Source organism: Anabas testudineus, chromosome 15 (assembly GCF_900324465.2).
Source record: "Anabas testudineus chromosome 15, fAnaTes1.2, whole genome shotgun sequence".
In the NCBI taxonomy this organism is placed as follows: Eukaryota; Metazoa; Chordata; class Actinopteri; order Anabantiformes; family Anabantidae; genus Anabas; species Anabas testudineus.
Window position 1 is genome coordinate 1,325,905 of NC_046624.1, and position 27,547 is coordinate 1,353,451.

At 37.4% G+C, this 27,547-nt stretch overlaps 1 protein-coding gene across 4 annotated transcripts in view; it reads left to right on the forward strand.

The window, feature by feature from the left end:
- The window catches only part of ltbp1 (latent transforming growth factor beta binding protein 1), a 98,445-nt gene that overhangs the window by 42,244 nt on the left and 28,654 nt on the right, over window positions 1-27,547 (forward strand). For 2 of the 4 annotated variants that reach the window (XM_026356874.1, XM_026356873.1), the window contains exons 6-15: window positions 661-864; window positions 5,489-5,742; window positions 6,471-6,573; window positions 10,156-10,215; window positions 12,071-12,193; window positions 15,504-15,671; window positions 18,915-19,085; window positions 21,974-21,996; window positions 23,930-24,032; window positions 25,694-25,780. In XM_026356874.1, coding sequence (XP_026212659.1) covers window positions 661-864; window positions 5,489-5,742; window positions 6,471-6,573; window positions 10,156-10,215; window positions 12,071-12,193; window positions 15,504-15,671; window positions 18,915-19,085; window positions 21,974-21,996; window positions 23,930-24,032; window positions 25,694-25,780 — 1,296 coding nt within the window. The remainder of the gene's footprint in view (window positions 1-660; window positions 865-5,488; window positions 5,743-6,470; window positions 6,574-10,155; window positions 10,216-12,070; window positions 12,194-15,503; window positions 15,672-18,914; window positions 19,086-21,973; window positions 21,997-23,929; window positions 24,033-25,693; window positions 25,781-27,547) is intronic. The other 2 variants (XM_026356876.1, XM_026356875.1) reach the window with 2 other exon arrangements.

The following is a 27,547-nucleotide window of genomic DNA, read 5'->3' on the forward strand; positions in this document are numbered from 1 at the left end:
AAACCATTGTGGCCCACGATTCAAAAAGTTTGCCCACCCCTGGGCAAGATAAATGAGATATAGCAAGCTGATTAGCCTGTTCAGCTATAACTCTGTTGAGGTAAATAAGTACTAGTTTTGCTCTAGGAATGGTAAACAGGACAACACAGTGCAAAAACTTCAGGAGCTTTTTTGATTGTTTAATGCTAGCATGTCCTATTTGTTGTTAGCTTGCTAGCCACAACATAACAACTAGCTCTGTCAGTAGTTAATATGGCACAAAGCTTGTAGAACCAAATATCTAGTAAGAACACACACAGATTTATTTGGTCATGTAATTTTCTGGTGTTACTTGGCATTAATCCTGCTCTTTAAACATGTGAAAGCAAAAAATTAAGGTCAGATGAATGAAGGCCCTACAGTACACAGATGTGTCAGTTCATTTGATGTACACAAATTTTATGTTTTTTGTTTTAAACATCAGGAAATATGAATTCCTTTGATTTATGTTGAAAGCTTTTCTGATTCTGCATCTAAGTACACAGTCAAAACTTTCATTCCATCAGAGATATTGTTACACAGTAGTCTGTGCCTATGTTTCACAATATGTTGATAATAATAAAATATGTATACATGTGGGACAAGTACATCAGAATAAGTTCTTCTTTGTTCTTTTTTCAGTGGTGTGTCATCTCCCATGCATGAATGGTGGGAAGTGCAGCACCAGGGATAAGTGTCAGTGCCCTCCCAACTTCTCTGGAAAGTTCTGCCAGATACCTGTTAGGAATGGACACCAGCAGCATCAGGAGGCTGGAGGCTACAGCCAAACTCAGGTCCATTCCACACACACACTGCCTCTGACCTACAGCAATGGCCAGAGTACTGGTGAGTAAAAGAATGAAGACCTATGCAGTGGTTCTCTAATCTATATAGAAAAAACAACCAACCAAAAGTACCAATTTCAATCTTTTAGCCCATTTGCTTCAAGTCACGCACTTTAAAGACTGTACAATATGCAGTTCACAGGTGTAAACTACTATGGTTCTGGAGGGTGATGTAAATGATATGGAAAATGATCTAAAACAGATATAAACATTGCTGTGGCAAGTTAGAAAAACCTAGAAAATCAGGAAGAACATGCTATTGCATTTAATAATAATTTAAAAGTAACAAACCACATGTCATTCCTATCCTGCAGTATTGCAGGGCCATTGTTATGAATGGTCAACTACAATAACCAAATTATTAGCCCCTGTGAAATCAAACAAAACCTTTAACCTTTTCATGGAAATGACTATAAAAAAGGTGTTTATAATTTAATTGCTACCACATAAATCTCCACTAAGATATTTTGCTGATTATCTGAACTGAAACAAGACAAAAACTAAAGCCCCATGGCAGTTATTAGCCAATAAAGTAACCTTTCTAACTCACAACTGACAACAGCCTCCTAACCTATTCAATTCAATTCAGTTTTATTTGTATAGCGCCAATTCACAACAGAAGCTATCGCAAGGCACTTTACAGTGTAAGGTTTAAGACCTTGGGGGTGGCTGTGGCTCAATAGGTAGAGCAGTTGACTGCCAGTCATAGGTGGTTCAATTCCCGGCTGCCACGTCACATGCCAAAGTGTCCTTGGGCAAGATACTGAACCCCTAGTTGCCCCCGGTGAGTCAGGTCAGCTGCATAGCAGCTCTGCCATCGGTGTGTGAATGTGTGTGTGCTTGTGCGTGTGAATGGGTGAATGAGATGCAGTGTAAAGCGCTTTGAGTGCCTGCTAGGTAGAAAAGCGCTATATAAGTGCGGACCATTTACCTTACAGAGAATAATTATACAAAAAATGATACAGAAAACCCAGCAATCCCATTTGAGCAAGCTTTAGGCAACAGTGGAGAGGAAAAACTCCCTTTAGAGGAAGAAACCTCCAGCAGAGCCAGGCTCATAATGGGCGGCCATCTGCCTCGACCGGTTGGGGTGAGTGGAAATGAGAGAGTAAAGAACAGCAGGCAACAAAAACAACAACAAGAAGCAAGAACATTTGGCAGATCAACTAGATTCTTGAGATAACAGCTCCAGGCCGAGGATATTTGCAGAAAAGTACAGAGAGAGGGAGACAGAGAGGAGAAAACACAACTACAGGAGAGAGAAGACACAAAGTTAATGACATGAAATGGTGGCATTTGCTTTGATATAGGAAAAAGGAGAGAGGAGAGGAGCTCAGTTTATCAGTTGAGGTTCCCCAGTGGACTAAGCTATATCAGCCTAACTAAGAGATGGTTCAGAGTCACCTGATCCATCTCTAACTATAAGCTTTATAAAAAAGGAAAGTTTTAAGTCTAGTTTTAAATGTGGAGAGGGTGTCGGCCTCCCGAACCTGAACTGGGAGCTGGTTCCACAGGAGAGGGGCTTGATAGCTAAAGGCTCTGCCTCCCATTCTACATTTGGAGACTCTAGGAACCACAAGTAAACCTGCAGTCTGAGAACTGAGAGTTCTGCTTGGAAGATATGGAACTATGAGGTCTTTAAGATAAGATGAAGCTTGATTATTTAAGGATTTATATGTGAGGAGAAGAATTTTAAATTAAATTCTGGATTTTACAGGGAGCCAATAGAGAGAAGCTAACGTAGGAGAAATATGATCTCTCTTGCTAATTCCAGTCAAAACGCTGGCTGCAGCATTTTGGATTAACTGGAGGCTTTTTAAGGAGTTATTGGGACATCCTATTAATAATTACAATAGTCCAGTCTGGAAGTAACAAATGCATGGACTAGTTTTTCAGCATCACTTTGGGACAGGATGCTCCTAATTTTAACAATGTTTCTCAGGTGAAAAAGGCAGTTCTAGAGATTTCTTTGATGTATGAAGTGAAGAAGATGTCCTGGTCAAAGATAACTCAGACATTTCTTACAGTATTACGTGAGGCCAATACTAAGTCATCAAGGGTGAGAATGTGATTAGACATAGTGTCTCTGAGATTTTTAGGCCCAAACAAAATAACCTTTGTCTTGTCTGCATTTAGGTGAAGGAAATTGGAGGACATCCAGGCCTTTATGTCTTTTAAGGATGCTTGAAGTTTGACTAATTGATTAGTTTCTTCTGGTTTCATAGATAAGTATAGCTGGGTATCATCTGCATAACAATGGAAATTTATAGAGTGTTACCTAATAATATTGCCTAAAGGGGACATATATAAAGTGAAAAGAATCTGTCCAAGCACAGATCCCTGTGGAACTCCATAGCTAACTTTACTGTGCATGGAAGACTCATGGAAGAATCATTAACATGTACAAACTGGAATCTATCTGATAGATATGATTTAAACCAATTTAGTGCTTAGTTCTTAGTTCTTTTGTGTAATAAAATGTTGTGATCTATAGTGTTGAATGGAGCACTAAGATCTGACAAGATGAGTATAGAGAGTAGTCATTTGTCTGATGCTAATAGAAGATCATTAGTAACCTTTACCAGTGCTGTTTCTGTGCTATGATGTACTCTAAATCCTGACTGAAAATCTTTATACAAGTTATTGCTGCACAGGTGGTCATATAATTGCTTAGAAACTACCTTTTCAAGAATTTTAGAGATAAAGGGCAGATTGGATATTGGTCTATAATTCACTAAAACCCCCAAAAAAGTCCAGAGTAGGCTTTTTGAGTAGGGGCTTGGGGCTTGATTTGTAAAGAGAGATTGATCTGATCCAGTATGGACGTGCTGATCAAAGGTAAGACATCTTTGAGGAGTCTAGTTGGGATGGGAGACATGTTGATGGTTTAGAGGAATTAATTACTGAAATTAGCTCAGAATGATCTATGGGGAGGAAGCAGTCTAAGTATGAGTGTGGTCTTACAGATGTATCTAGAGTTGTTGTACAATCCATGCTGTATGCAGGGAGGATCTGATCAACTTTTTCTCTAACAGTTGATGTTGATGATTTTATTTGTAAAGAAATTAATTAAATCATTGCTGCTGAGAGTTGAGGGAATACTAGGCTCAACAGAGCTATGACTCAGTGCTGAAAATAACAACCTAGGGTTGTTCTTATTTGCCTCTATTAATGAGGAGTAATATGAGGTTCTAACTTTACGGAGCTTTACTTTTTTATATATTATTAAACTACCTTTCCAGGCTAGGCAGTATTCATCTGAATTGGTGGAACGCCACCTCCTTTCCAGCTTACGTGATTTCTGCTTTAATCTACGGATTTGTGAATTGTACCATGGAGCTAACTTCTTCTGATTCACTAGCTTTTTTTATTGTTCCGGGTGAAGCACCAGTACTATCAACAAGATAGTCCACTTGTGCTGGAGTAACGTTGAAATGACTGCCCTCCTCTGTCTTGGTACATAGCTCTGAAATAAAAGATGGAATAAGTTCCTTAAATTTGTCAACAGCATTTTCACATAAACATCTACAAGACCTAGTTGCTCATAGGTTGGCACATGTCTCTTGAAGGACCATAGCCCTTTATTCCATGGCAAATTGTTTCACAATTATATTACACTTTCAAATATAGTTGGAGTTGGAGCTGTTCTTGAATGATCACCTTGAAACGCAACATGAATAAGAAACCACACAACAGTCTCTCTTGAAACATCCAGCCCAGAAGAGGCCAGTTCAGCAGCAGTTTTCTTGGCAGAGATCTGGGAATTATTGTTGACATATCTGGTTATTTTGCTCTCCATTGTTTTTTAAAATCCTGCACTTTAGACCATGCACAGTTTCTTACAGAATTTTTTCTCCTTGTATTTTGTGGTGATGCAACAAGCAGCTGTTCTGGACACTGGATGCTTTCCTCCTTAAAACCAGGATCCACTATCTTCTTTCTGAATTGCAGACCAATTTTTTTTTTACCTCTTGGCAAGAACTTAAGAGTAGTCTCCAAGTCTGCAAGCTCAATTTCCAATAGCCCTGTTCATTCGAATCCCTTAGGAAATGTTCAATGCTGATTGAATACTCAGGTGTGGTTTGAGAGAGAAGAAAAAATACATAGGAGATAATAATTTTGGCCTTATCATTTTGTTCTGCATCAAAAAATATCCTAATTAAACCTAGTGGAGATTTTGTCTTTGTCCTTCTGGAAGTAACTATAAACTGTTTTGGTTATGGCCTTTGCCTTGGAACAGTTTGCTGAAAGGTTTTGTTTGATTTCACAAAGGGGAATAAAAATTTTGGTTGGTTGTCAAGAATTTTGTTATTGCTGGAGATCTATTTTTAAGTTTATTTAGATGTAGGATTATACTAACATGTAAAATACTAGTTCCATTTTGTGTGTTGAGTCTAATATACCTACAACAGCTTAGTGACACCTGTTGCCGCAGCAGCCTTCTGTTAAAATATACTGACTTTCAGAAAATATATTTCTGGGAGCCGAAATTATTTATATTATACTTTGCATCTTAATGTGCAAAACAAATTACATTCTTACACAATCCATAAATTAATTCTAAATAATAATCATATGGCCCAATGATAAATATATTGCCCATGTATTGTTCTGCATGTCTTTAGTTTTCAGCCCGAGCATCGTCAACATCCACATCAAACATCCTCCAGAGGCCTCTGTCCAGGTTCACCAGGTGTCTCAGCTGGACAATTACCACAACAATGGAAACCAAGTCAAAGGTTCCCAGTTTGGTTCATCTGCCAGTTATACCTACCACCACACAGAGAGCAGCCAGAAGATTCAGCACCACAGTTACAACATAGCCTATCCCAACCGGCACACATTGGGGCGCTGCTTCCAGGAGACTGCAGGCAGCCAGGTACACTGTCACAGATTCCTTCTAATAGCTCAGTGCAACTGAAGAACATGTGAAAGTAAATTTGACTTGTAATTTGTGACTTATATGTCTGTAGCAAATGAAATATAGCCAGACTAGAATCTAGGAAGTAAAATGTGTATATGCATGTATGCAAATGAATTTCTTTTCTTAATTGTTTTATCATGAATACATTATTAAATTAGATCAGTGACCACCCTCACCAGCTGCCACACAAATATATATGTGATTTTTGAACTGTCACTCCTCTGGTGTTTATACTCCTGAAAATAGTAGCATGGATATGCTTGAAACCCTAACTCACACCACATTCTACGGCAGCCTTTCTGTGAAAACATACTAACTTCTTGTCCTACATTTGACATCTCATCTCAAAACCTGTACGTGTGTTTGTTAAGTGTTAATTAGCCTCTGTTAACATGCTGTTTTTAAATTCTGTTTCTTTTTTGTTGAATGCCAGATGAGAATGTGAAGTATTTTACAGCCTTTCAACTAAGGCCACTTCTTATTACTGACCAAATTGCAGATCATTTGGGACCTAAAGTGAAGGTGGACCACACAATCCCCGCAAATGTTATTTTGTGTTTTTGCATAGAGTACAGAAAAAGCAGAAAGCAGAGAAAATATAGGTGTAGCCAAATAAAAACAATAATTAATAATTTTCTGTGATTTTCTTTTTCTCCCACGCTGTGATATTGTGCATGTAACAGTGTGGGAAGGCTCTGCCAGGTCTCACTAAGCAGGAGCAATGCTGTTCAAGCATCGGGACATCTTGGGGTTTCCACAAATGCCTAAAGTGTCCACAGAAACCTTGTGAGTACAGCTGATTTTCTCTTATGTATTCTTATTTTGTTACTTATTTTATTAAGTCTGAAAAAACTTTTTAACATATCCACCTGAGCTAAATTGACATTATATATAATACAGTGGCAAGAAAAACTTTTACATTTTTCATAAAATGTGCTCTGAGCTTCATCTAAGTCACAACAATAGAAAAACTGCTTAAAATAATAGTACACAAACATTATATGTTTTCATGTTTTTATTGAACATAACATGTAAACATTCACAGTGCTGGGTGGAAAAAGTATGAGAGAAGATGAAGATCAGATCACATGTTATGACAAATTAATGCAGAAAACCATGAAATTCCAAGACATTATGCAATTACCTTTAAAACAACAAAACGGGCACTTTTACTACTACTGGACATTTACAAAGGAAAGAAAAGCAAGGTGTGTCCAGCAAAGGGTAAGCTGCAAATGACGGGATAGATAGTGACTTTCAAGGACCAGGCTTAGACAGCCCTGCAACACGCTATCAGGCTGGCATTTTCAGAGTTACACACCGCTTGCTGTTTTGAAAAAAACTCTGTTTTAGGGAGAAAACACAGTTTCAGTCTGTATGGAGCTTGCATAGTGTGAGCAGTTTGAAGTCTCATGAACATCATTTATGAGTTTTCTATACTACAAGTATAAAAAAACAATGTTTTGAGTTTTAAAGAAGTGAGCTGACTTCTGAAGCCTGCTCCAGTTTGTAACTTATTATGATACTACTAATACACACCAGTCTCCAACCCATCTGCTGTCTGTCAGTTTGCATTGTGGGTAATGTAGACGCCAGATTTTGGCAAAGATTACATAGAATGTACGGTAGTTCTGTTGTTTGTCATGTGATTATAACTGGAAATACAGACCCTATACATTACTGCATAGACCTCTGATAGCACCAGAGAACATCTTATATTATGTTTATTAGAAGTCCTGTCAATATGTGAGTAACAGCCAGTTTAAATGTACCGTGAGGGAAAAAGTAGAAGGAATCTGGCTATTTGTACTTCTGCTGGTCATTAGCTTGAATTTTCTACTGCTTAAAAGTTTACAAACAGAACAGAAACAGTTAATTGCATTATGTTGGCTTCTTTCTTTATCCGGCTGCATTGAAACTTTTTCCTGTTCTTTAGGTTGCAGGAGAATTTCACTATGCAATGTTTGGAAACAGTATAATCACCAGTAATGACCCAGACAAAAACGTTGGCAGCAATCAGAATTAGAGCTTCACTGACAGGGTGTGTGTGACAGGTAAGGTGATAGGAGGTGAAAAAAAAACACAGCCTTGGGGGATAAGTCAGGCATGTTCAGTTGCTGCTTTAAATCACTTGAATGTTAACCCCTGATGGCCTAAAACACAGAGTATGTAAATGTTCTGCTACTCACACAGCTCAGGCTTTTGCCTCAGCTGGCAAGAGACAAAATAAAGATGCTGAAATATGCTTAGGCAGAGCAGTTAGGAAACATTATATGACCCATGTGTTGGTTAAGGTATTAAAAGAAAGGTGACTTTAACCACTGGAGTTATTTCCAGAAGCACTAAAACGCCTTGGTGGCATGCAGGGCTTCCCGGCTCTTTTTAGACAGGTTGTTACCCAGCTAAACCAAGTGTGTGGGTATGTGTATATGTGGGGTTGTGGTGGAGCGGAGAAGGGGGTTGTGGCTATTCAGTCCTGTTCTCTTTATAGAAGTGTGGAACTTCTCTTTAAGGCCAAAGCTGCTGGTTGTAGAGCATGACAATACATGTTCTGGTGTAAGAGCTACTCTACATTTCCCCAAAATACATGAACCAAAACACAAAGATTGCTTACATTAAAAGTATTTTCTGTTGAAAAGGACATTTAAGGTTATGCTCTGCCTTCGAGTGTTATCATAGTTTATTCTAGGGTCTATACAGTAACATGGCGGCTATTCCTGCACCATTATCCAATGCTTCCAACCAAACCCTCAAATCCTAGCTGACAATCACTTTAAACACATCTTGATGGTTTATTTCTAAGCCAGAATTATGTGAACTGGCCGCACGACTTTGACATAATACTGTCTCATTCTAAGATAGATATTAAAAACAGAAAGAGAAGAAAACTTGACATCCTTCCTCCTTATTGAAACCCGATACCTACATTACCCATAATAAACTTTCCAAACTGACTCAGGTGACATATGAGGTCATATATTAGACAGAAAAAACAAAAACAAACAGCTCCCTCTGTTGCCAGTTGGCCTGAACACCTGGAAACAGACTTCAATGTGTAATATATATATATATATATATATATATATATATATATATATATATATATATATGATATAAAATAGCTGAAATGCCCTTTTAATAATTTAAGTCTTCTGCCTGACTGAGATTTTTTGCTTACCTTGTACCTCACTTGTAAGTTAGTTTGGAAAAAAGCATCTGCCAAATGACATAATGATGTCAAGTGGCGTAAGTGTACATTGAAGGCTCGATATTTTTGGTCAAAGTGTGCATAACAAATGTAATCACTTGTGCCAGCTTGTAGGCCACATGCCTTATGTGTGGATAAAATGTTTTCTTTTTATTATTCATATATTGCTGTGGAAGTCAGTGTGAAACAGCCCATTTTGCCATGGGGACACTGGTACTATGATTGGTGAAAAATTGGCTTTGTTTGTTAAACAAACATTGCCTTGTTTTCTCTTGAACAAATTATCAATCTGCTTTCAGGTATTTGGGTACCACCTCTCCACCTTTGCCTGTTTGTTGACAAACTACAAAAAACTCATCTTATGATAAATCTTGATTTACTCTGATAAAGACTGTTGATTGTTGACATTGACACAGACACCCCTATCTCCTTGAGCGTGTTTGTGAGCCTAACAGTTGTTTTCCATTGTCACTTTTAAGTAATTTACCAAATAATTGCTTTGCCCTCAGCTATTGCTTTTGCTCTTTATCATAGATTTGTTTTACTGGCAGTGAAAGCTCTTTGGACAGCTCTAGACATTTAATCAACTTACGTGTAAACAACTAAAGAGGAAAAAAAACACACACCTGGCCATGGAACAGCTGCTAGGATGTGAAAAGATACTATGAAACAAAGATGTATTTTTGTTCTAAAAAGCATTTGCTTGGACAGGATAAGCCTTTGTAAAAAGTATGAAGCATTAAACAATTATGTGAGTTATTATAGAGATCATATTACATTGGACCCTCTACATTTTTCACATATTGATTGACTAGTTGACACAGATGCAAACAAAGCCTCTAGAGTACATCTAATAGTCCCAGAATTAGTAATTATGTCTAAATGTATCATAATAAAAAGCTTTATTATCATGATGCCTTTCTGAGATTCTGATAGTTGCACATAGTTGGAAAACTGGCTTCCCCAGAAAGAAGTCACCTGATGATCAGTTGTATAACAAAAGTACCATCAGACCTGAACATTTCACAAAAGCTCAAATGCGATTGAGACTCGATAAATCGTTAAATAACACGTTCCCATGTCTTTGTCTTTCTTAAATGTATGAATAAAATGACAAACATGTTTGCCCTCTCTTATTCTCCATATTCTTCTCTTATTAGCTATCCCTCTGATAGATTGTCCTCAGGGTTACAGGAGAATCAACAACTCCCTTTGCCAAGGTAAGGGCTCTTTAATTTGTTATTAGCTCTGGTGTTTGCTGAGATGGCACCGTTCAATTCAGTTAAATTTTACAAAGTGTCAAATCACAACAAATGCCATCTTAAGGCACGTTTTGCTGTTTAAAGTTTAACGCCTTACAAAATATAACTGTAAACACAATTATATAGAAAACCCAACAACCCCCGTAGCATCACTAGGAGACTAAAAGGAGAGAAAAAACTCCCTTTAACAGAAGAAACCTCCAGCAGGACCAGGCTCAGGGTGGACGGCCATCTGCCTCCAAAAGAGGAGAGTGAAAAGAACAGTAAGCAACAAAAAACAACAACGAGTAGTACAGAGAGAGGGAAACAAGAGAAGAGGCAGATCGTTGGTACCCATTCATCCAGTATCTTGTATGTACTTTAAAAACCATCGGAATATCTAGAGTTCAGCCACTTCCTGAAACCAACGTTCAACCAACTGAGCTTTAAGCTATGCAACCAAAAATATTACAGATGTTTACTTGGAAAATGTACAACTACACTGGAATCAGCGCACAGATCAGACTGAGGTAAGACTGAGGTGAAGTTTTCTATAAAAAGCACCTCCCTAGTGTGAGTCCATTTATTTCTGGACATTTTTATAAAGTGTCAAAAATATGTTAAGACAAATATAATAATTTCATAATAGTTTATTTCAAATATAACTTTATTCTACTTCTGCTCTGTGAGACTCCATCAACAAATATACAGAGATACAGTATTACTATTAGGAGTATTAGCATAGTGCATTATTCAGTTTGAACCATGTGTAGGACACATAATTCACATTTCTGAGTTAACAGCAGCTCTGTAGGTTCTCCTGCTAAATACAGTGTCACTGGACCTGACACAAACAAACTGCGGCTGTTGAAGAACTGAAACCAAAGTGTTTCACTGAAGCACAGTGAGGAGATTTTGACAGCCATCTTTTCAGGAATGAACATTTAGATTTAAAGCTCCTACCTGTTGCCTCTCGGCATTAGTGACATCAAGTAAATATAGGTGTTTTTTCTCAGTTTCTTTCATCAAACCTGTTGAATCACTAAATACATGTCTGTGCCTGTGCTTAAATTGAACAGTATTATCTACAGTAATATCAAAAACTAAGTGAACTAGGGTATGAAGTATGGTAGAGGGATCTTTAAGATTTGTGGCTGGTTTGCTGCCTCTGCACCTGGACAGCTTGCCATCTTGAAGTGGAAAATGAAATCCCAGGTCTATCAATGTCATTGTGGCTTTTTGCAAGCTGATGCTGAAAAAAAAAAGGGTTTTGCAGCAGGACAATGACCCTAAACATTAAAGTAAATTTGCTACAGAATAAGTTCAGAGACAAAAATCCACTCTTCAGGAGAATGCTGACATCAGTCCAATAGAGATGCAGTGTTGGGCCCTCAAAAGAGCTATACATTTGGGCAACAGAGGATACTGTGTTACTAATCATAAGCTCGAGCGTGTGACTTTAAGTAGCAATTACGTATGTGTCCATTAGTTGCCTTTATTGACAAAACTTTTATCACAGTTCTTGTTTTCAGTGGTTTCTTAGAAGGACTTGTATGTAAGAAAAATGTACCAAAAGAGTATAAACAATATTGTGCCTAAATGTGAAATGCTCCGGTTTCTGTTCAAACTGTAAACAAAAGTTATATAGGACAGGCATCACATACAACATCAACTGCTCTTTGTTCTTTTGCTGTGTAATAATGAAAATTAATCATAAAAATTAATGACATACTTGATGTGCAGGGAAAAATACAAAATGAATAACAATTCTGGCATGTGCTTTATTTCTTACATTCAAATTTATTGTCTTTTTCCTTATTTTAATGATATGTAGATTTCGATGAGTGCCAGCTACAGGGTGTGTGTCCCAATGGAAACTGTCGAAACACTGTGGGGAGCTACCGGTGCATATGTAAACCTGGATATGTCCCTGACTCCACGTTCACCACATGCATATGTAAGCTCTACAGTCCTTTTATCATTTTCTTTTATTAAACAGTGCAGTATCACACTGAGCAGAAACATGATATGGACAAAAATGGATGCATTAAGTTTGCATGCCCATCTCTGATTTGTGCATACAAAAGCTTTTATATGAGTTTGATCTTTTCTATTCCTATGATATCATCAAATTGCAGAAGACTTGGGGGGAATACGTTTACTTGCTTCCTATGCTTCTTTCCTGCCAAGAGACAAATCATAGACAAGAAAGTTAGTAAAGGCTGCTTCTGCTAAAACAAAAGTGTGGTTGATGATATGCATATGCATAAAATGCACAGAAAAAGCATGGTGTTTTTGTATAATAAAAATCCCACTCCAGCATGTACTGCAGTGCAGAATGTATAGCCAAGCAAAACATAGCTCATGTCCTTTATCTAGAAAAAGCAGGAGGAAGCGGAGGGCAGAGTGAAAGAGAGGGGAGATGTAATAAGAATAAGGGAGCCACAAAATCAGACAACCTGAAGTGATCTAATGCATTTCAACTGCAGCATCATTATGTCCTTGCAAGAAGTTCACAGGTTCTCTGAGGAACTGAAAACCAAACCTGGCCTAATGTGAGTCAAGGCTTGGTTTCTAGGATATTACCATTATATTCATGTTGTTTTTTCACCACAACTGCCACCAGTCAATTGATCTGAGTCGTTGATGCTGCCAGTGTCGTGTGTTATCTCTCAGTTCAGGTTTGTTCTGGTTGACCACATTTTGGATCACGTCTCATTATCCTCGGGTCTACTTAGGTCTAACCAAAGTTGCGCCTGTACACTGAACTTATAGCTAACATGCATAGTAGAAAAAAAGCACAATTTTTAAAAGTCTCACTGTGTATCACTATGATCTTTGGTGGGAGTTTTGTTTGTCTTTGGTTTGGAGTTTTGTTTAACTCTGACATTGCTGTTCCTACTTTTAGATACCAGCATTTTGCAAACTCATATAAATCCTTTCACCCAGAAAACAATCAGGAGACTTTTATGGTGAAGCAGTTGTTTACACCATGCCAAAGTGGCTCAGTTAGCCAGTATAATTTCGAATGGTTGAACACTAATGATGAAATGTACTACCAAGACCACCCTGTGTAAATTTTTTCCACCACCAATTGTGTGTAACCGATTACGTCCAACTTCACTAGCCCCTTTTACGCTGTTCATTCAAGGGAGAGTTATTGTGTTATTTTGCACAGAACAGCAAGGTACTGTATTATACAGTACCTTGCTGTTCTGTGCAAAAGGTACCCAACAGGCATAGAGGGTCCATGCTGAGCCTCCTTTAATCTGCCTCACGAAGTAGTGTCATAAGCGATGTAAGTTCACTCCCCTATTTGAATAAAAGACCAGGTACTGAGTTGTTTTTCCTGGGAAACTCCCACGTATACTGGAGGAGAAACATCAACAGATTGAAACTCAAGTACAGTTGTCATACACTGTCTTCAGTACGTTAATGATTACTGTTACAATCGGTTTTATTTGAGCGTCTTAAAGAAGAGGCGGTGTGGTTTCTGTACAAAAAGGCCTACTGAATCAAAACAATGATTCTGATTGGTACTGGGTACACTTATCCAGGAATGTTGGTGCTATATCCTCTCTGCAGTTACTGATGAGTACATTTGGTGTGGCTATCCAGTAACCCTATTAAGCAAGACAGTACGTTTCCCTAGGTATGCATGCTTGAAACTACTTAGATTTTAAGATGCCCCAATTGCCACACTCAGAGGCAATGTGCAATGAGTGCAGAGAGTTATGGGCCTATTTTTCTTTCCTTTTTTGGGATAATGGATCACACATTGGGACAATCTCACCTCAGAGTTATTGATGCTGTAACTCTATGGTACTCTCAATGAGTGATGGAAGTAGTTGTCCAAAGAGCAAAAAACGAGAGGTGGAAAGGTTCAAATCTTGCTTACTGTCTCACTGGCTGTGTTTCACCTTGCTTATTTGCTTTCTTTCCGAGGTGTCATATCTGTATATTAAATATAAAGATGGATCCAGGAGGAAATTAACCTAGTTTTATATGTGTCTGAATGTAAGCCAGTTTGCTTACATGTTACTTTTTATATAATACATAATTATCATTGCAGCACTATCTTTGGTGACATTTGAACTGTGTTAAAACCTAATGCAAATAAAGCCAAACTCACTTGCATGCCTTCATTTGAGCCTGTTCTCTTATAATTTAGTGCATGGGCATGTTTTTCATACATGTTGTCTGCGCTTTATTGAGTGTTTCTGTGTTAGCTTAATTTTTTTTATTTAACTGTGTGTGCCACCACAAAATGTTTCTGAGTTTGCACTGTAAAATACAGTGTTTAAAAAAAGTATTGACCTCACCTTATACTTCGTACTGAATCATGATCAATTTAATTTGACCTTTTTGGACATTGATCAAAAGGTAAGAAAGACTTGTGTCTACAATTGAACAAGAAAAAACTCATATATCACTTATCACTTCTAAATCACTTGTGTAATTTTAGAAGTCATACAGTTCAGACCTGAGTGCAGTGAATTTGTTTCAAGAATTGCAGTATAAAAACTAATTGCAATAAAAAGAAATCTGTATCTGGAAGGTCCAGACTATTCACTATCACTATTCTGGACACAAACTACACCATGAAAACAAAAACAACAAAGAAATAAAAACTGCAGTTGACGAGCATCAGTCAGAGGATGACACCATAAACATTTCCAAGTCACTGAATTTCTCTTGCACTACAGGTAAAGTCTTCATTAAGAAATAGAAGAAGTATGGTCGTTGTATGAATCTGCCTACAGCAGGTCGGTGATGAAACTGAGGGGCAGTGCAAGAGGAGACTTGTGAGGGAGACCACTAAGACACATATAACCCCTCTGAAGGGAGAGAATGTACATTCAGCAAACTGTTGACCGGGTTCTCTACAAGTTTCAACTTGTGGAGTGGCAAAGAGGAAAACGCTGACATTAAATCTTAAATATCAACTAGAGTAGAAGGCATGAGAGAGGCTCTGAAGTCAAGTCACTTATTGATTTATTGTGTGCACTGTCTCTTCCATCTCACCCACAGAGGTTTGTAATACTTTTTATAGACAATGTATGTGTTGAACTTTAGTGTTTTTAGAAAAAAATATTCATGGCAGTTTCTACAGGTGAGAAGGGAAGTTGCTTTGGTGAAGGGAACCTCTTTACTTTTCCACTCTCTGTCCTCTCTTTCCCTATCTATGTGTTTTCTACTCTGTGGTGCACCACCTTCTACACCTCCCCCCCTTCTACTCTTTGTCCACTTTCTGCACTCCTCTTCAGCCAACACGCCTGCCATCCCAGAGGAGAAGGGGGCTTGCTTCCGTTTGGTCAGCTCAGGGAGGCAATGTTTACACCCAGTTTCTGCCCAGCTGAGCAAACAGCTCTGCTGCTGCAGTGTGGGCAAAGCCTGGGGCCCTCGTTGTGACAAATGCCCCCCTCCAGGAACAGGTAAGGCCCCTGAGCCACATCCAACATTTATCCTATGTCAGGGAGAACTAAATGCCTAAACCTTTTTTTTTCTCTCACTCTCACTATGAAGAGAAAGTATCACCAGAAGCCATTCATCAGTCTCAGTCTCATTTAGTTTGGACTGCAAATTACTAAATGTTTTGTACTTCAGTTTTTCTCCCTAAACTTCACAATCCACCAAAGCAGAATAATTAAGTGCCGATGATCAGGTGAGTGAACTACTGTTTAGATTTTTAGTGACATGTTTGGGGATGGCAATGTCGATCTTTCTGTCAACCATACTTGTGGCAGCATTGATCTTCCTTTTCACTTACCTAGTGAAATATCACAACATCCCCCTGATGGATTGGCACCAAATTTGGTCAAGACATTCATGATTCCTATACTGTGTATCATAATTAGAGATTAGTATTTGTGGTATTATGTTTGGTACACACATATTTATGCTCCCTCCGTGATAATTTGAAAATAATATAATTTGAAATAACTTTGGTGGGCCTCAAAACTTTTCTTTAAAATCACATTTAGGTGACCAAATCCTTGCAACACTAATAACATTCTTAATAGCCTCAGCTTTACTGTGTAGTTAGTACTAATTAACTAATGTTAGCATGCTGACATGACAAACTACTGTATGATAGTGAACAACTGATCTGAAAAACCTTTACAGTGATCGTTGTTTGAAATGGAATGTCTCGGTGTTGGACACATTACCACTTACATTGGTGTTTTTACTTACCACCCTCATCAGGTCAAACCTTCCATTTCTTAATGACATAATATGTGCAAAAATGACATTCCTATCTGTCTCAGCTGTGCTTTGTGTTTAATGCTAATATGCTAAAATAGTAACCAACATAGATTTATACTCGCTGAACATCAATACTTTAATGGTTTTCTATTTCGTACAGTTTAGTCTGAAAGTTAATTATAACTGTAACTGTGGACATTTTCAGGTACTTTTATACTGACATGCATGTGTATTCGAATATATTTTATGTTATTTGGCTGTGGCACACTTCCTCTTTGCTTTTAATCCTCATGCTGTGTTAGCAGTTTGTTTCATGACAGTTTGCATGAAGGTTTACTTCGAAGATACATATTACATGCTGTATAGTTGCATCATGTTGCCAGAAAAAGGATAGGTACAGAGAAAGAAGTAAGGCTACCTAACAGTTTTAATTGCTGTGTAAAATATACTACACACAAAACACCTTTTGCAGCAATTACAGCCTAGCAGACCTTAGACATTCTAGCTGTCAATTTTGATTGCTCTCCTTCCTCAAGCTCCCTTCCACTTTGTACAAATCTCCTATTTTCCCACCTCCAAAGTACCCAGAGACCATCACACTGCCTCCACCATGCTTGACTAAAGGCATTAAGCAAGCATCTTTTCATTTGTTGTAGTATGTGTCACAAATGTTCTTAAATTCGGACTCATTTGTAGACACCTTCTTCCGGTGTCCAATGTCTGTGCTCTTTTGCCCATCTCACACTTTTTTTTATACAGAGATACAGGTTTTTTTTTTTTTTTCAACTGCCAAGAAAAACAGCATCCTATAGGTCTCCTCTTCATTGTTGATGCTGACACTGGTGTTTGACGGGTACTATATAGTGCAGCTGAGCTTGAGGACCAGATATTTGTCTTCTTGCGTTTTGCATTGTGGTCTCCCACTCCTTTTTCTGTCCCTGTTAGAGCCAGTTTGTGCTGCTTTCGGAAGGGAATAGTTAACAGCACGATAAGAAATGTAAAGTTTCCTTGCAATTACTATCATTGAGTAGCCTTCCTTTTCTATGGACAACAAATAGACAACAGATAGACTGACTGGTCTTTAATGAAAGTTCTTTCTTTCTGGCCATTTTGAACATATAAACAAATAATTAATTGCTGATGTTCAGATACTTAACTAAACGAAAGAATGCCATACTCCCAAAACCGTTCTCAGCTGTGCAACACAATTGCAAAAGGGTGTTCTCATAAACTATTAGACTTATAAAACTTGAATTAGCAGAGGACTGACACTTGCTAATTATAGGTGATTTTCAAAGAATGATTTACATATTTACAGGCCTGATCATTTTTAATTGTCTGTGAAATGGATAAATGTAATTGTGAATTGCATGAAAATTTGTTTTTTTTGGGGGGGGGGGGAAACAAAAAGATTTGCAAGTGATCCCAAAGTTTTCAGTTGTGCCCGTTCAAAAAAAAAAAAAAAAACAGTCTCTAATATTTCGTTGGTCTGCCTGTTGCATCATTTCAGTAAGCTTCTGCAGTGTCACATTTAGTCCCATCCATAGTTGCATTAATATTATGCCAAGATCTTGTATTGATGAAGGGAGAGTCGGACCGCTATGCAAAGTCCCACACACATCCCAAAGATTCTCAAAGGGGTTAAGGTCTGGACTGATCGTGGCGGATCCATGTGTGAAAATTATCCCTGAACTACTCTTTCACATGCCTGATAAATCCTGGCATTTTCATCTTGGAATATGCCTGTGCCACCAGGGAAGAAAAAATTCATTGACGGAATAACTTGGTCATTTAGTATATTCAGGTAGTGAGCTGACCTAATTCTTTGGGCACATAACACATTTATACAGTTATACACTGTACGGTCTTAAACCTTAAACACTGTACAGTGCCTTGTGTTAACATCTGTTGTGATTTGGCGCTATACAAATTAAATTGAATTGAATAACATTGCTGAACCTACCCTGACCGACTGCAGCAACCCTAGATCATAGCACTGCCCCCACAGGCTTGTACAGGAGCACTAGGCATGATGGGTGCATCACTTCATCCACCTCTCTTCTTACCCTGATGCACCCATAACTCTGGAACTTGCCTATTCCATTGGACAGTTCTTAGCACAGTTGTAGTAGTTTCAGCAATCTCCTTAGATGTTTTCTTTGCTTGTTGCATGCCAATAATTTGACCCTTATGAAACAGATTAACTTCTTTTCCACGACCCCAGGATGTGTCTTCCAAAATGGTTGTTAAGAAAATGAGCTACTAACTGCATCATTTAGGGTTAAATAACTTGTTGCCAGCTGAAACATAATCATCCATACAGTAATTTTCTAGTGGGAGGCTCGTACCTACTTGCTTAGTTAAATCCAGGTGATACCTTTTTTTTTGGACAGGTAGTGTATATGTATAAACACACATACAGTCAAATGTTGACCTATTTATTGAGCATTTGTCATTTTTTAATTACTTAGCAACATTCAAAGAGATCTGTCCTGGTGGAATGGGCTACACTGTGCTACCAAATCCACCCGTCAATAAGCCATCCATCGTTTACCAGGATCCCACTGACCTGTTTCCCCCAAAACCTCTACCAACACCAGAGAGACCAGTGGAGGCTTTTGGAAAAGCAGAGGTTATACCAGGTGAGTCTCAAACATCTTATACCCAATTCATGTACAACATGGTTAGTAAAATTTTAGAATTAGCAGCTGGATAGTGTAGGGGTAAGGTTGTTCCCCTTCACGCGATAGACTGGTATTCATGTCAACTGATAAATGTAAACGTAAAATTGCAGCACAGGTGCAATATATATCTCTTGAAGTCAGTTCATGATAAAAATGTCCAGTCAGTGCTGTTAGCTGGAAGATCAAGCCCAAGAGAGGGACCAGTGTGTTATATTCTCTTTCCTCCCAACAGCCAACTTAATGTTCAATTCAATTCAGTTTTTTTATGTATAACCAAATTAGAACATAGACCTTATAAAATATATCTGTATATAGAATTATATAGAAACCTCCAACAGAACCAGGTTTAGGGTGGGAGACTATCTGCCTTGACTGGTTGAGCTGAGAAAAAGGAGAAATAACAGAACAGCAAGCAGTAAAAACATTGGGCAGGTTGGTAGAAACAGTAACTGCAATCTGGATAAATACAGCTCAGAGGCTAGGGATACCTGTGCTCACACAGGTTTTATAGTGCAGTGAAAATGTATTTGCCCCCTTCTTGATTTATTTATTTATTTACAGTAGTTGAAAAAAAGGTTAGTACCCTTGTTAGTACTCTTCCGTTAAAGAAAGAAAAACCTACAATGGTCAATATGATGCATAAATATTTGAAACTGACAAAAATAATAATCAATAAAAATGTACTAAAAATTAACTCGTGAAAATAAGACTTCAAATCAGGTTTTTAAAAAACAAACTAATGACCCAACCCAAGTAAGTACAAAATACATATAATTTATTTTATGAAAATATAGATTTTACTACTGCAGGTAAGGGTCCCAAAAACATCACCTGCATATAAATTGATTATATGTTTCTTCAAACCTACCTGGCCCTATGTGAATAAGTAATTGCAAATTCCAAATCCATCTCTGAATGGCTCAAAAAAAAAAAAAAAAAAAAAAAAAAGTTTTTTGAGTGGCCTGATTTAAGTCTGGACTTTGAATTTCAGTGGCATGACCTTAAACAGACCATTCATGCTTGAAAAGAAGAAGAAGAGTAGACAATATGAATAACTTATTGCCCCTTATTTCAAAGGCTTGATTGCAGTTGTCGCAGCCAAAAGTGGCACAACCAGTTATTAGGTTTAGAGGGCAATTACTTTTTAAGATAGGTACAGGCAAGTGTGGCAACTGTCCCTTAATAAATGAAATTATAATTTTAACCATTTTGTATTTACTTGGGTTAATAATTAGCTTAAACCAGAGTCAGACACAAAAAATTATTTGACTATTATGGCTACTACTACTACTACTACTACTACTACTACCACTACCACTAATACTACTACTACTGCTAAATACAAGATAGTAGAGGTAATGAAGCAACAGAATAGCTTCAATGAATTGTTATTTGCAACAACTTTTTAAAATTTTTAATCAGTGTCATAGTCAACATGGATAGATTTGATCAAATAAATGTAGTTTAATATTACAATGTTTAATATTAAAAGAACATGAGAACATCAGAATTTCAGCTTTTTTTATTGGTGTTTTACAGTAAACATAGGTACATTAAACATAGGTATCAGATTAGCACCAGATAACACAAATTGTAAGTGTGAAAAAAGTATTGTAAGAAGTAGGACTTAGTGACTGACAGGTGTTTCACATGTCTGTCCTGAGGGATTTATTGCTCAAACAGTAAATAGCTATAGTGAACTACTCTAAGGTGAAGCCATTTTGAATCTTAGAAGAGTGGGACAATCGATCAGAGACATTGCACAAAGATCACTTATGATGAACTATAGCTATTTCTATTGTTCATTGTAGAATTGATTCTAAAATAGCCTCTTATAATATTAAGGCATTAATGCTGCATCTGACCTGCTCAGTGACTGGACTCAATCGTCAAATTAATCAAAACTTTAATGTGTATGACATTTGTAATGTTTTTTGTGTTTTTCTGTAATTTATGTTTAGTATTAATTATTTTATTAAATATAAACCTATGTAAAATATTATGGCCTCTCTACATACTTCTTTACTTTACTGAGTAACACTATAGAGTAGCGTAACACAAGAGGCAGTGACACTAGAGAGCCCCTTTTGCATCCTTTGTGTGTGATTAGAAGTGCAGTTCTTAAAAGAAACATCCCTGTTGTGACAATTGTTTCTAGAAGACAATGATTGAAATGCTGACTGCACATTTCCTTCAAAGCAGTCAGAGAGGGAGATAACTTTCCCCTGTTATTTTTTAGAGCATTTTGACAGCCACCAAAGGGAAGAGAAACTTTGCAGCATCTTAGCCAGATAAAATCCAAATTGCTTCTAGGCTGCTTTGGAGCAGTGGACTACAGTGTTTTCTAGGCTCATAGGAAAGACATCAAAATAGTCTGTTAGACACCCACCATCTACAAGCTGTGTGGGTATTACCAGAAAATAGAAGCTAATTTTTGCACAGCAGAAAGCCCAGCTGGTTAGAATGAGGAGAGTAGGCATTTTTTTTTACATCCTTAGCTATACCATATGTCAGACAGGCTTATTAGATGCTTACATTATTACATTTTGTAAGCTGTTTGCTTATGATAGTTTAATAAAACTCTATACAAGTTCAAATTTGTAAGTATGGACAATGTTGTAAACAACATTCCTTCCTGGATTTTTTTTGCCATTGATAAAAATATTCCCAATCTAAAGAAACCAAACAAATGTTTTTTTTTTTTTTTTTTTTTTCAGAATAACAGATTAAACTGTTATGTTTTTACAAAACTAAAACTCAACAGACCATGGTCAGTTAATTAAAGCTTTAATGTACTAAATATTGTGTTACAAACCTACACTGTGTTTCTTTTTTCCTTTGGTTAGTAACAACAGCTGCACCAGATCAGGTAGGTTGGGTGCTTTAAAGAGTGAAAATGTGCAAGGAGTTTGCATGCAAAGACACACTATCGAGAAATTGCAGAATCACCCATGCATGAAGTCAGCAACATTGCTGCATGACTTTCGTTAGTCAGCACAGAGCAATAACACAGAGTATATATGTTTGATATGTAGTATAGTGATGCTTGAAAGTATGAGAACTTTCTTTATTTTCCAATAAACATGACCTAAAATGTCTGATTTTCAGATATCACAAAACTAGGCAAAGGGAACCCAATCAAGTAAATGAGACCATAAATGTGCACTTATCTATTTATCTATAGCAGAAAATGATCCAAACTTACATATTTGTGCATGGAACAAGTATGTGAACTTTTGGGATTATCAGTTCATTGAGCGCTTAGTTAGAAATTAGAGTCAAGTGTTTCAACTAGCCAGCTTTGGAGGCCCTGCTTTGACAACACAGACTTGTAGAAGTGTGTCAAATCAAGACGATTTCTAAAGACCTTAGAAAAAGAGTTGTTTGTCTTCACAAGGCTGTAAAGGGTTATAGAAGAATTCACTGAGCATGAACATTGACAACATTTAACACCATTGTTACACTGGACCACCAAATACCACACCAATAGAAAAACATGTAACAGTCCAGAAAGTCCCAACAGGAAATGTCTAAAATACTAAAGGTCTCTCTTGCAGTGGCTAATGTCAGTGTTTGTTAGTTTATCGTCAGGAGTACAATGAACAACAGTGGTGTGCATAGCAGAGTTTTTTACAAATTTTACAGATAGATAGATTATCTGCACATGGATATCATCCTTGAACTGAAAGTGTCCTTAGGATGCCAAGGTGTCTCTGGCTCTGCCATCAGTGTGTGTGTGTTTGTGTATGTGAAGTGTGAAAGGGTTAATGGGAAGCAGTGTAAAAACACTTTGAGTATCAGTAAGGCAGAAAAGCAAATAAGTGTAGGCCATTTACTATTTATTGTCGTAACAGGGTTCCCACCAATTACTGCAAGACTAGATTCACATACATGTGTGCCATACATTCTAATATTTAAGATTGGATTATTTTCCACAAAAATAAATAAAAATGAAAAATGTTTAGCCTCATTTGTTCAATAAGCTCCCCTTTATTTAGTTTTAGGATTTGTGAATATCAAATATTCACACAGAATTTTCTAAAGGGTTCACAAATGTTCAAGTATTACTGTATATTCCACTGTATATGTACTGTACCTATTGTACAAATAATACCCAAAGAAGAGAATGAAATCTCCACTGTGTTATAAACAAATCTAGACAGAAGTCTATGCAGACGCAACAGGCAGTTCTCGCTTTCTGGCTTGCTGACTGAGCAAAGGTTGAATGCTAATTTGCTAGTAAGTAAGGCCGAACAGTATGGCAAAATAATAGAATTCTCAAAATTCTTCTTTTTTTGTTTTCCTCTTTTTTTTTTTTACTCCTTTTCATCCACTGCAAACATGCTAAAAAACATTATAGGAAAACCAACCCAACACTAGATATAATTTTTGTATGCCACACATTCACATACATTTAACCATTCTGTTAATATTTCTCAAGCTTTCTTGTCCCCTCACCTTTTCACATTGACATGTTGCCGCTCTTGCTTGTTGACAGCAGTGTTTGCTTCAGCCAAGGTTTTTTCAGCCTTTCTTCAACTTGTTCTCTGCTGCTGCTCTGTTTATTGAAACCTGCCATGGAAAATAGATTATCTGCAAATGGAGCATGCAGTAAAACATTATCTATCATCTATCATTATTTAGTTTTGTAAATGCTTCCTGATTCAGCCCCTACTTGTAAGCACATAACTTTTGCATGTCAGAAGCAGTATGCAGGCAAATTATTACATTTGGTCTGAAACAGATGTATACAATGCTTTGTTGACATTGTCCCTTTGGTATTATTCTCTGTCTTGTTTAAGGAGCTGGTAGTTCCTGTGGTTAGTGATAGGCCTGTAGTTGAACCTATCCTGCCCCAGCTATCTCCGGGTGTGTCCACCGTCAAGATGGAGGCAGCGTACCCAGGTGTCAGCTTTCTACATTTTATACGTTATGGTTCAATGGCCAGTGTAGGGCATTGTAAACAGAAGTTGTCAAGTTTTTATTTAGCCAAATAACTGCAGCATTTAGAAGTCATACATTATTTTCTCATATTCTCTTGCTAATACTATCAAATAAGGCCAAAAATTCCATAGATCAGTTCAGAACATGTGTAGCATGTAGACATTTGTAAGAAGGGTCATTTATATGTGGTGGTGTACAGATGTTGGGGTTGAGGGTCTCACAAGCTGAGGACTGAAGTTCTTTTGTAGTCCGACGTATGACAGCAGAGATGCACTTCTGTATAAGTTACTCAATTGCAGCAGAGTGAACAGGCTGTGGCTATAGTAGCATAGTAGGCTTTGCAGATGGGTGTTAATTATGTTCTGGGTAAGTAACACCTGCTATAGAGCCATCTGGTTCTGTACTGTGCACATCACATCTCAACTTATTTTCTTCCCAAACATGATGCCTTCTGTTGCTTGATTTAAAAAATGCAATTTTTCCATTTTCATAAGTACAGCTTGCTGAACCTTCTTTACCAGGATGGATAACTGTGGGTTCTGTGACATGTCCTCTGTGATGCTGATTCTAATTCATTTTCACGGGGGTAATTTGTGTAACTGTACTGTAATACTACTGCTGATTACAGCAGTGGTATTACAGTACAGTGTATACTTTTTAAAGACACTGTATATACTGCAGGTCTTACTCAAAAATGTGAGAAGGCTGAGAGGGATCTGGAGAGTCATCTCAAAGCACTACATGGGAATGGAGTTGCCCCATCTAAAAATTGCTGTCATGCCATAGTTTAGTATAATTTTTCAGCTTTGCAAAACTTTGATGAAGTGTTGTCCTGTCCGACCATTATTGCAGTTTTTTTTTTTATCTAAAACTGCTGCAGACTGCATCATTTTGTCTAGGTATATGCCTGTCCCTTTTCTGCTCAACATATTTACTCTGTCTATTTAAGCAGGACATGGAATGACTTTGGTGGCCCCTGACTTTGAGTGGTTACAGTTAGTCAAAGAAAGGTCAGATCGTGGCCTCATGATCCCTCTGGGAAAAAAAAGAAATACAACTGTTTTTAATAACAACATAACATAAAGAGGCAGTTATTATTATAGCATACAGCTAACAGTTATTACTGAATGCAGAAAAGTGTGAAATTCTAAAAGGTTCACATACTTTTTCTTGCCACTGTATAGGTGACATTTTTTCGTTCATCGATAGAAAGTGTAGACTCCAGACATGTAAAAGGATGTGTATTAAAGCATGTGTATATAATGAACAGCTCATCTGTTGGAACACATTAGGCTTTCAGTTGTTGTGATTTGATTGAGTTTTACTTTCATTTGTTTAACTAATTGCTTCTGGGGTTTAGCACCATACTTAATGCACAGACCTGAGATTGAGAGATGTGAAAAATGAATAAGCATATTTTCCTGAAACTGTTTTCAATTTGGTGTTTAAGACATGCTAAGCTGCCAGTAACATTATGGAGTAATAGGTAAATACAGCTGGTTATCATCTGCATCTGTTTTCAATAATGAACATGCCATGTTGGATAAATGGAATTTGCTGTATTAATGAAAAAATATATATTTGGTGCATTTAATATCTATTGCTGTTTTTTGCTTTGGTAGAGGTTGTCGAGAGAAGCTCTCCACCTGCACCAGTAGAGATCCTCCCATCTAATGCAGGCCAGGACATTGCCCCTACCCAATCCACTGGTAAGAATCAAATATGTACTTTGTTTCTTTGTATGTGCCTATTTTCTTTCCTTCATTGTTCTACATTGGGATGCACCAGCTTTGTATAAACACACTACTAAGTTATAGCAAGTAACTAAACATGTATTCGACTAAATCAGGTTGTACTATTAAAATATGATTCTAAAAATATGATTCTGAATTTTTTGAGAATTTTTTTAATAGATAATCCTGTTGCCAGGAAACAAAGTAACAGGAACTCACTGTAGCATCACAAGTTGTAGATGTATCTGTTCCAGTTAGTTAAATGTATGCAGAAATAAATGGAAAATAGAATACAATGCTAAAGTAGTTTAAAATGTTTTTTATTTGTTTTGTTTTTTTCAATTATTATTTATAAAATAGTCATCTTCATTTGTGTAATATATTTAACTTTATATTTCGCCCGCAAGATCATAGCAAATGTGTATAAGAGCTGGGCCCACCAGTATACAGCACGCACACCGCTAATACTACAAATCCCAGAATGTTTGTTAGTGCGTTGGAGCGTCAGTCGAGACCGCCAAACGCTCCCTCCTTCTCTGATGACAATCATTAGCATCCATGCAACCAGTCACATCGGCCAAACTTAATCCACCCCTCCCCAAAAATGTCCAAATGAAAGATGCCAATTTTGAAGTACAGAAATGCAGATTTGAACTGCTCAGTAATACGTTTGCAGTTGACATGGAAAGTGCACTAACCAACCTCGAAATGGAGCTGATTGAGCAGTGTAGTAACACCCTCAAGTCAAAGTGTGACTCTGTGGGTGCTAAACAGTTTCCATGTTTCCTCCCCAACACACTGCCCCAACTCCGTGCCTAAGCTGCTCAAATGCTCTCTATGTTGGGCAGCACATATCTATGTTGATGAAGATGAACCAAACACCACTCAGGAGTCGTCTCACTGATGAACAACTTCACTCAATCTTGAGGATTTCCTCAGCTCAGAGCCTAACCCCAGACATCTAAGAAGAGATGCCAGGTATCTGGCTTGAACCAAAGTGCATCAGAGTAAATCAGAGTGTAGCAAGCTGAGCTTGAATAAGGCTGTCTTCGTGTACTTTTTCTACTCCAAGGCATGGACTGGTGATAGTTGAAAACTTGAAGTAAATTATTAATATTTTTGTTGTTTTGTTGTTGAACTGTGAGAAAGAATTTTCATTAAAAAGATACTCATGCATAATAATTTATTTTATTCATTTAAATAAGAAACAAATACCACTGATGTGTCTTTTATTTCAAATGTAATTTCTCAGTTGTTTATAATATTAAGCTTTGCTTGCTCCAGATTCAATGTTTATGCAAAACTATGTTTGTTTCCATATGAAAAGGTTCAACATTACATATCTGGAGAGATGGGAAAACATGCACAATGCAGTGAATTTTTCAATAAAGATTGAGTTTGGCCCACGACTTCTTCCCAGTTTTTAATTTTGGCCCACTGTGAATTTGAGTTTGGCACCCCTGGTGTAGATGCTCCTTTGGTAACAATGTCTGCATGTTCTTGAATTTGAATAGCGCTCCTTTACTTGACCAAACAATAACCTTTGTTCATTGCGGCCAAGCAACTCAATCTTTGTATCATTTTACCATAAAGCTTTCCCCCATATAGCTTTGTCTATGAGGTCAGCTGCAAACTCCACTGGAAGTTGTCAATTTGGAACAAATTTGTTCAACAGCCTTTCAGCCTGTGGCGATGTTAAACTAACTTGACTGCAGGCAGCGATACTGGTGTTCAGGCTGCAGG